General features: G+C 42.3%; 1 protein-coding gene across 2 annotated transcripts in view; it reads left to right on the plus strand.

Moving 5' to 3' along the window:
• RBL1 (RB transcriptional corepressor like 1) overlaps positions 1 to 8,663 on the plus strand; it is a 53,289-nt gene extending 44,626 nt beyond the window's left edge. For both annotated transcript variants that reach the window (XM_075528788.1, XM_075528789.1), the window contains 3 exons: positions 505 to 653; positions 3,918 to 4,082; positions 7,924 to 8,663. In XM_075528788.1, the coding sequence (XP_075384903.1) occupies positions 505 to 653; positions 3,918 to 4,082; positions 7,924 to 8,094 (485 nt within the window). In that variant the 3' untranslated portion in view covers positions 8,095 to 8,663. The remainder of the gene's footprint in view (positions 1 to 504; positions 654 to 3,917; positions 4,083 to 7,923) is intronic.
• The last annotated feature ends 1,821 nt before the right edge of the window (positions 8,664 to 10,484 follow it).

Consider the following 10,484-nt stretch of genomic DNA (forward strand, 5'->3'; position numbering starts at 1 on the left):
AGGCTGGTAGAGCACCTGTCACGTGCCATGTGTTTACACAGTTTGAAGACACAAGCCATGCTTTTCCTTTATAAGGAGTCTTACAGAATACTTTGAGTCTCTTCCCCTTTCTCAAAGAGCCACTATCATCGGCGCCCGTGTGTCACCTGAAGCTCAGGATTTGTCACGGCTGTCCATAGCCCGGTGGTCTTTTGTTAGACTGCAGGCCAAGCCTGGTGCTCCTCTAAAGGGCTCCCATGGCCATGAACTCAAAACCTCGCAGTAGCCCAAACTTCCTGCTGTAGTGGTGTCCAGAGAAAAGAGTACATCGAAGATCATATATTTGCGTTTCTCTGGATTCCAATATAATTAATACATCATACAGGTGGGTGGATGAACTTTTTCAAAAACCGCTAATTGCTTTAATTATAAAGTCTGTGTTGATTTGATCTTCAATATTGCAGAGTCATAATTCTAATTGTGTATTTAAATGCAACTGTCATGACACCGAGTCTCTTTTAACAGACTTAGAAGATGCAGCCAAAATGCCAGACTGTTCCAGTGGACCAGAGAGAGGAGAAAGAGGGGATCTGATAAAATTTTACAACACAGTGTATGTGGGACGAGTGAAGTCTTTTGCATTGAAATACGACCTATCAAATCAAGACCATACGGTACATTTCATGTTCTACTACTTAAAAATAGATGCAGCCATAGAACACTGCAAGTCTAGTTGACTGAGTGTTTCAGAATGTAGAGCCCCACTGACACATTTTATAAGCGTCAGTGTACTTGTACTGAATCAGAAAGTGATTAAGGTTATGATTGAATAGGGAACATGATATCATAGGCATTGTGTTCATACGGGGACCCTCCCATACAGTTAGAAATGGTGTGAGTGCCCATGGTCCAGCGCTCCATTACTAGCTGAGAGTTGAACCCTCACTACACGTCTCAAAGGTCACAGCCTTGAGAACCTTCTGGAGCAGTGCTCTGCACACTTTGGGCTCACCGCGACTCACAGTCAACTCAAGGGCAACTAACAGCATGAACAGGGCCTCGAGGGAAGAGAAGCTAAAACCATTAGTGTGTATCGTGTGCTCTCTTGACTTTGGGTTCTACCACCACATTTGTGAGATAAACGTGGGGGTTGTTTTCTTGCAAAACAAATAAAGGGAAATTAGTAGTCCTGGATCATTATTAGACAGCCCTGCAAAAACTTTGTAGACCCTAGTTTTTGGCAGTAGCAGCAGGCCTGAGAAGGTGTATCCAGCATGTGGTCTAACGTTTCCTAAAACCTGGAGCTGCGAAATGATCTCGGGGCTGCTGCAAAAGCAGATACTGTGGCAATGCCTTTTGTGAGAATCAATACCAAACTAATCCCAAAAATTGGAGATTGAAAAGTCCCAAAACTTCAGCTCTTGCAAGATGCCAGTCTGCACCATATTCCCCCATCCTCAGCCCCCAATACATGCCCTCATGTCTCTGGATTCATTGAATCCCTGCAGTGTCCCACAGAATTCATGGACGTTCGAGGAAATGTCTCACGCAGTGGTGGGTGCTATTCAGTCCAAAACCCAAAGTTTGGGCAAAGCTGGGGCCACAGGAGGCACTCTGGTCCTCACATCCCCTGCTTCTCAGTGGGCTCATTTTCTACACAGCAGGATGGCATTACAGGGAATCCTGTTCACAAGTACTCACAGGTCAATCCTATCAGTAACTTCCACCCCCTTCTTACCAGACCCACACAGGGAAAAGTTGTTTGGCAGTGGAGACTGGCTAAAAGAGCCATATTAAATAATTCACTGGCCCTGCAGATATCTACACTTTATTCTGGATTGTGGGCAAAAGTACAAATGTTTGTAATTGCCTTGGCATACTAAGTTGTGTGTTGCTGTTTTTCTGAAAAGAGAGCAGCAGACTAAATTCAGAAACATAAAGTAGACTGTTGGTGGGTCCTGTTAGAATCAGCCTTTAGCTTTAAGAACTGGGCCCTAGGAAAAGGAAAACCTGGAAGCTGCTTCCAGCTAGTAGCCATGGATGAGCGTGCTCTGTCACTGTCCCAAGAGGCCAGAGTTGCTTGTCCTCCTCTCAGTTCCACCTCCCCACTGTCACACGCTGTACTAAAATGTTTCCACCTTTAGCCAACTGAAAGCAGCTCAGTGAGCATCAAGTGAAGATGGTGAGTAAGACATTAAGGAGCCATCTCCATGTGTTCTACTTCTGTCATATAAAACAATCAAGAGAAATGTAGTCCCTACTCGCCCAACTACTTCTAAATCTTTTGCATTTCAATATAAAGTCATTCCAGTCTCATCGGGAGATCTGTTCCATGTTTGAATCACCTGGGCTGGTTTATGTGATTTCCTGCCTCTGTTTTGCTTCAGTTGTGCTCGTGTGAGTGCAGACATCTTTGTTTTAAGTGTTAGACTCTGATTACCCTTTGCTTCCATTTTCTTAGTGAGGGCAGTGTGTGGTTCATGTGCTCCCGACTTACCAGTGTCTGCCTAGAAATCCTACTCCTATTTACAAGATTTGTTGAAAGATCTAGGAAACATTAATTTTAGTTTATGTGTTAATAATTGCTAAAAAATGAAGGATGAATGACAGCTTTTTGCTGTTTTTCAGCCTTAAACAAGCACTTACAACTGACTCTTAAGTCTCACTGCCATGGCATCAATGCTGACTCATAGCAACCCCTGTGGGTTTCCGAGACTAATGTTTTTTTAAAAATCATTTTATTGGGAGCTTGTACAACTCTTACCACAATCCATACATACATCCGTTGTGTCAAGCACATTTGTACATTTGTTGCCACATCATCCTCAAAGCATTTGCTTTCTACTTGAGCCCTTGGTATCAGCTCCTCATTTTTCCCCCTCCCTCCCTGCTCCCCGCTCCCTCACATGAACCCTTGATAATTTACAAATTACTATTATTTTGTCATATTTTACACTGTCTGACGTCTCCCTTCATCCACTTTTCTGTTGTCCATCCCCCAAGAAGGGGATTATATGTAGATCCTTGTAATCGGTTCCCCCTTTCCACCCCACCCTCCCGGTTATCACCACTGTCACCACTGGTCCTGAAGAAATCATCTGTCCTGGATTCCCTGTGTGTTTCCAGTTCCTATCTGTACCAGTGTACATCCAGATTTGTAAGGTAGAATTGGGATCATGATATTTTGGGGGAGGAAACATTTAGAAACTAAAGGAAAGTTGTATGTTTCATCATTGCTACATTGTACCCTGACTGGCTTTTCTCCTCCCCTCGACCCTTCTATAAGTTGCCTACAGATGGATCTTGGGTCCACCATTCTGCAGTCCCCTCATTCACGATGATTTGATTTTTTGTTCTTTGATACCTGATCCTTTGATACCTCGTGATCACACAGACTGGTGTGCTTCTTCCATGTGGGCTTTGTTAATTCTGAGCTAGATGGCCACTTGTTTACCTTCAAGTTTTTAGACTCCAGGCACTATATCTTTTGATAGCCAGGGACCATCAGCTTTCTTCACCACTTTTGCTTATGCACCCATTTGTCTTAAGCAATCTTATTGGGAAGGTGAACACACAATGATTTGACTTTTTGTTCTTTGATACCTGATCCTTTGACACCTCGTGATCACGCAGGCTGGTGTGCTTCTTCCATGTGGGCTTTGTTGCTTCTGAGCTCGATGCCTGTTTGTTTACCTTCAAGTCTTTAAGACCCCAGATGCTATATCTTCCGATAGCTGGGTTCCATCAGCTTTCTTCATCTCTTTTTCTCATGCACCCATTTGTCTTCAGTGATTGTATCGGGAGACTAACAGTTAATGGAAGTAGAAAGCCCAGGCTTTTTCCTGAGGAGTTGCTAGTGGTTAAAATATAATGGGACTAAACAAAGGGTAACCTTTTTCATTCTGTGGAAAATAACTGACTTTTTGGGGTCATTTCAGATGGAAGCTCCACCCCTGTCTCCTTTCCCGCTTATGAAGCAGCAGCCAAGCTCACCCCGGCGCATTTCTCAGCAGCATCCCATTTATGTTTCCCCACATCGGAATGGGGCAGGTCGCACGCCCAGGAGTGCTCTGTTGTACAAGTTCAATGGCAGCCCTTCAAAGGTAAGGTGCACACAAAAGTTCGTCTCAAACAATTTGTAATGGTAGAAACAGGGATTCAGATTACCTATCAGGAATCTTTTTTTGGGGGGGTAGGGGGCGGGGCATGATAATACAATATGAACTGTTACTACAGCCAGCGTCCTGTGCCCAAGAGTAGTATTTTTAGTTGAGACCATTTAATCCATGGTTACTGACAACATATTTGGGGAGTCACTACAAGAGGCTGAGCCTTCTTCTCAAGCCTGATCTGGAGAAAAAAACCATTAAGAGAACACTGGACGTGGAGGCTAAAGAAAGGCCTTGGAAGTAAAAGTGCATCTAATCGATCTCTCTATCCTTATAAGTGATGAAGCTGTGACAGGGACATGATTGCTGTTTTCACATACTCCACGAGATAGCAAGCAGACAGGAGACCGTGGGTGCTACTGGTTAGGTGCTTGACAACTAGTCAGTGGCTTGGTGATTCATAGCCACCCAAAGGGCCCAGGCTGAAACCCATGGAAAACAGTTTTATGCTGCCTCACATGCATCACTGAGAGTCAAAATTAACTCAGCGGTAACTAATTGGTTTGGTTTTTCCATTAAGAAAATACAGTCACAATGCCTCCAGAGCTAGAGTCAAGACCAACTGGAACAAAATTATAGTGTAGCATACTGTAATTCAGTCCAGTACAAACAGTTGTTATTTATCTCATATTTCCCCCATCAGTTCTACAAACACCTGTCAAGTTCCTGCTATGTTCTTGGCAAAGGTAACTGACATAATACCTCACCGACTTGTGTTTTCTTTTTATAGAAATTGATTTCCTATAAGTATATTAACAGATCCTTTAATTCAGTGGTTCTCAACCTTCCTAATGCCGCGATCCTTTAATACAGTTCCTCGTGATCTCCCAACCATAAAATTATTTTCATTGCTACTTCATAACTGTAATCTTGCTGCTGTTATGAAATGGGTGACCCTTATGAAAGGGTCATTCCACCCCAAAGAGGTCGTGACCCACAGGTTGAGACCCGCTGCTTTAATTGCACTAAAGAGTAGGTGGTTGATTTCTAAGGTAGTGATTCCCAAATGATGGGTCAGTCACGTGTGGAGCTGCCTGTTGCCTTCAAATGGATTGCAATGGCTAGCAACTACATGTGTGCACAGAACTGCCCCATAGGGCTTTCACATTTGTGACCTTGTGGATGCAGATTGCAGGGCCCTCCGGGTAGTAGTTGAGGGCTTAACCATTTGTGTCATCAGGGACTTCTTATCTTGACACAGATTTACTGAACCATAAAGCTCTAATATAATAGCTTTACCATTCCATTGCATTGTCCACGACTTCCAATTCTCCTAGATTCATCCTGGGTACAGTCCAAGTCCCAGTCATTCACAGATGGTTGAAGAACACGACCATTGTGTCTTAGACTGAAAAAAATTCAAGATTTGAGTTGCAATATTGAAAGTTTCTCTGGGAAAAATGTTGAATGATGTAGGAAGCATCAAAAGATGATAGAAAGAATACTGAGTCATTGTGCCAAAAGAAATGATAACTTTCAACCATTTTAAGAGGCAGTATGTAATCAAGAACCAATGGTGTGCATAAGAAGCTACTCTACACTGAAGGTATTAACAAAAACCAAGGCTCCAGAAATTGATGAACTCGTCAACTGAAGTGTTTCAGTAAACTGCTGAAGGGCTGGAAGCACTCACTGGGCTATGCCAAGAAATATGGAAGACAGTTACCTGTCCAGCTGACTGAAAGATGTCCATATTTATACCTAGTCCAAAGAAAAGTAGCCTAGCCAAACATGCAAATTATAGAATCATATCTTTGATAGTATGTGCAAGTAAAATTTTGCTGAAAATCATTCAACAATAGTTCAGTAGTACATCAATAGGGAGCTGCAAAAAATTCAGGCTGGATTCAGAAAAGGATGTGGAATAATAGAGATATTTCTTATGTTAGAAAGATATTGGCTACAAGCAGAGAATACCAGAAAGATGTTTACTTGTGTTTTATTGACTGTGCGAAGGAATTCGACTTTTATGTATGGTCAGAAAAAATAAATAGGCTATCTTTGATAAAAATGAGAATTTGAAAAGATTTGAATGCTCATGTGGCACCTGTACATGGACCAAGAAGAAATTCTGGAAACAGAATGGGAATACTGTGTGATTGGATATCAAGAAAAGTGCATGTCATGGTTGTATCCGCTCACCATACTTAATCAATTTGTATGCTAAGGAAATAATCAGAGAAGCTAGACTGTATGAAGAAAATGCATCATCAGGATTGGAGGAAGGTGTATTAGCAACCAGTGGTATGCAGATGACAGCCTTCCTTGCTGGAATTGAGGAGGACTTGAAACACTTGCTGATGGAGATCACGGATATAGCCTTCAGTGTAGATGACAGCTCAACGTAAAGAAAACAAAACCCCTCACCATCGGACCTATAGATAACATAAACTGAGAAAAGACTGAAGTCTAAGATTTCACCTTGCTTTGATCCACAGTCAGTGCTCATCAAAGCAGCGATCAGAAAAATCAAATGGTGTGTCATTGCTTTAGGCGAACCTGCTGCACAAGACCTCTTTAAAGAGTTGAAAAGCAGGGATGTTACTTTGACGACTAGGGAATGTCTAAGCTAAGCAGTGATGTTTTCAGTCTCCTCATATGCATGTGAGTTGGACAGTGGATAAGGAAGATTGAAGAAGAATCCATGCATGTGAAGTATGATGTTGGTGAAGAAGGTCCCCTGGACTGGTAAAGAACAAAGAAATCTACCTTGGAAAAAGTACAACTTAGAAGCAAAGACAGTTCGACTTTATTGTCACCTACTCTGGCCATGTTATCAGAGAGACCAGTCCATGGAGAAAGGACATCGTGCTTGATAAAAAAGAGGGACAGCCAGGAAGAGCCTCCATAAGATAGATTGACACAGTAGCTGCAACAATGGGCGCAAACATCACAATTGTGAGGGTGGTTAGGACCAGGAGCGTATTGTTCAGTTTTCGCTGTGGGTTTGAACTGACACAGTGGCGCCTCACGAGAACACCACCTCGATGACTGTACTGCACAACTTCAGGAAGCACTTCTCCAACACCTTGCTACTCACAACGTGACTCGTGTACCAGCAACCTCTGCAGCATCTGGAAGCTGTGAGAAAATACAGATGCTGGACCAGCCTTACTGAATCTGAATCTGCATTTTAAGAAGACTCCCAGATGGCTAGTAAGCACATCACAATTTGAAAAGTATTGCTTCTAAAGAAGAGATTCTTCAACTGTAGGCAGCATCAGACTCGCCTTAGAGGGCTCTGTAGAGTAGATGAGTAGGCCCTGTCTCCCAGAGCATCTGATCTAGTGTGTGTAGCGTAAGGCTGAAGAATTTACATTTAGTAAGTTTCTAGATGCTTGAAAGGACCCCTGGTGATGTAGTAGATTAAGCATTGAGCTGCTTACCAGACAGGTTGGTGGTTTGACTCCTCCATCTGCTCTGGCAGTCGGCTCTGCAGATGTGCAGCTTCGGAAACCCTGCACATGCACTCTGTAGCGTGACTGCGCCCTAGAATCGACATCTGTGATGTATTTCATTTGGGAACCTTAAGCTGTTTCTGGTCCACGGTCTGAGAACTGCAGCTTATAAATGGGATCTAATTTTCAAAACTACCTGAAAAGATTAGTTCTAGCCATCCTTAATTACGTTTATTTAGATTCAATAGACCATTTTTATACCCAGTGTTTAAATGTTAATTTGAACTTAGGATAGAGAACAGGAAAAAGCAAATAGTTTATTTGGTCTTTGCTGCTGTTTCCCCTTTTACTCACACACAGCCTCTATTTCTGGACAGAGTTTGAAAGATATCAATAACATGATAAGACAAGGTGAGCAGAGAACCAAGAAGCGAGGAATAACCATCGATGGAAATGCAGAATCCCCTGCCAAACGCCTCTGTCAGGAAAACGATGATATTTTACTTAAAAGACTCCAGGATGTGGTCAGTGAACGAGCACATCAGTAATGCCCTTCCTCTGGGGTAAAAGCACTGTTGGGTTGTTTTCCTGGAAAATAGAAGCTGTACCCTTCACACCTTCCAGAGAGTAAATACCACCAGGCATAAGACAAAGTGCACCAAAATTATGTACTGTGCTTTTTTATCCTCATTTTTCCAAAACTGTACTTGATAAAGGTATATTTTAAACGGAATAGGGATGTTTTCAGTGCCTTTAAGAAATACTAATAGTCAAAAGAGTTCTGCAATATTTGATCTGGGGATTACTTTGTAAGATGAATTAAGATTAAAACCCAGGTAGCCCATTCTAGTTCAGCTCACTTTAAAAGAAAGCAGTCTCCCGAGTGCTGCCATATAAGGGCGCACAATCTCTTTTTGGTAAAGCGTGCTTTGAGACGTGTGCTTTAGTTACTGAAGCAGGTTGGCTTCCTTCGTACTTGGTGGCTCCACATCCAGTTGCCACTGCTATCCCAGATTGCCTGCCTCCACTCTCCCCATGCCTTTCTTGAGCATTCTCAGATGGGACCTAAGCCTGCACAATCCCCCCTCGCTTTCCAACCCGAAGCCCTCTTATGTAACTATATTAACTCTACAAGGGGCACTTGTTCTTTTTAAGTGATTAGCATTTTGTTTTTGTAACGTTAGCTTAATTATACATGGTTGTATTAAATCATGTAATTCTCAAGATGCTGCTTCTGAAGCCAGTATAATTCAGATAGATTTTTTTTAGAAACGGAATTTCCCATTAATGAGTTAGAACCAGGATAATGTGTGAGATGCTATTTTTAAGCTCATCATAAGATCAGTCATTCTCAATGTCTTAATCAATTCCCTATAAATATTGGATGGCTTTTTTCAAACCACACCAAAATCACCTTCTGCCTTGTAATTCTGATAGGCATCAATAAAGCACCAGGTCCTTCCCGCTCCTTATTCATTATTACTGGTGCATCATGAGTTTCCTCTGAGGTGTTGACTTTGGTGGGTGCCCCAGAGATGCATCTTTCCAAAGAATCACCTCCTTAAATGTCTGTTTTTCTAGTGTGTTTCCAGAATCTGGAGCTACATGGATGAGCCATCCTTAATTTTGAGAATGTCTGTTTTTAAAGGGAACCTCACTTCTTAACTGCATATGATACCCCATCTACCTGTGTCCAAAACTGATTGGGCCATCAATATGTATTGTAGTAAATTTCATTTTTAAATTTAAAAGGAAAAGGAATTTTGTCATATTTAACTTTTCTGAAAACTATATCATTTTTGTGTAGTATCTACACATGTTAAAAACCAAAAACTATAAAGTCTGTCTTGACTTTGTAAATATTTCTATGTAGCTACAACCACTTGTCATTTTTATCTTTTTTCATTTTATAAATCACTTTATTGGGGGCTCTTACAGCTCTTTTAACAATCCATTGTATTGTTAAATCCATTGTAACAATCAATTGTATTCAACATATTGGTCTATATGTTGCTATAATTTTTAAAACATCTTTCTGCTTGAGCCCTTGGTATCAGCTTCTCTTCTTTCCTTCTCTCCCACACCCTCCTATTCATCTTCATTATTATTATGCATTTGGACATCAGCTATATAACAAAGTCTAGACATGTTCTTTTTTTCTTCTCTAAATTAGTTTTTAACGATTGATGTCACTGTACATAAATGGTTAATAAAACATTGGAGTTTGGGAGAATGTTAAAACAAAACTATGTGTGTTCCTTTCTGTGTGACAAGAATCATTGTAAAAGTCGAAGTCTCTTTATTTGCTTTGTGTAAGTTGAATGTTTCTGATGTGCGCCTTGGTATGGGGGGATTGAGAAAGGAGAGTGTGAGGAGACGCCCTGAGCAGGTGCCGCAAGCCTCCAAAACAGACCAGGAGTCACTCCGGGAGTCCTGGACTTTATTATTTAGAGTAAGTCATCCTGTGATAGCCCGCAGGGATAGGGTTCAGTCCCCACTTCCTCCCCTCTCCCAAGTAAGCAAGACTTTCTAGATTGTCTGAGGAAAGGCAGGCGAGGCAGCTGTGCTGGCTGTGGGCTCCCTGGGAACGGTCCCTCCAAGCAGTCCCACGATCGATTTCTGTCTGGAAGCGGCCTTGGGGCTAACCTGTTCTTGGTGGTCAGCTCTGGCACTGTGCTTTGAACGGGAGAGGCCATGGACAGGCCACGTGGGGATGTTTGTTTACCCTACACTCCCTTCGAGGGCCCTGCATGGCCTGGACAATCTTACTGCCCCTCTTCCGCATGACCCCATGACCCTGCCTGCAGGGGATTTGCAGCCACAAGAGAAAAGCAACAAATCTTACAACGAAAGACCCTTCCAAGGCAAAGGACTCAAGTAGCCTGAAAAGGGAGAAGGGGAACGTCCCAGTCCAGAGTGGTTCATACAGTCTAGGGGG

The sequence above is a fragment of the Tenrec ecaudatus genome, chromosome 12 (assembly GCF_050624435.1).
Source record: "Tenrec ecaudatus isolate mTenEca1 chromosome 12, mTenEca1.hap1, whole genome shotgun sequence".
In the NCBI taxonomy this organism is placed as follows: domain Eukaryota; kingdom Metazoa; phylum Chordata; class Mammalia; order Afrosoricida; family Tenrecidae; genus Tenrec; species Tenrec ecaudatus.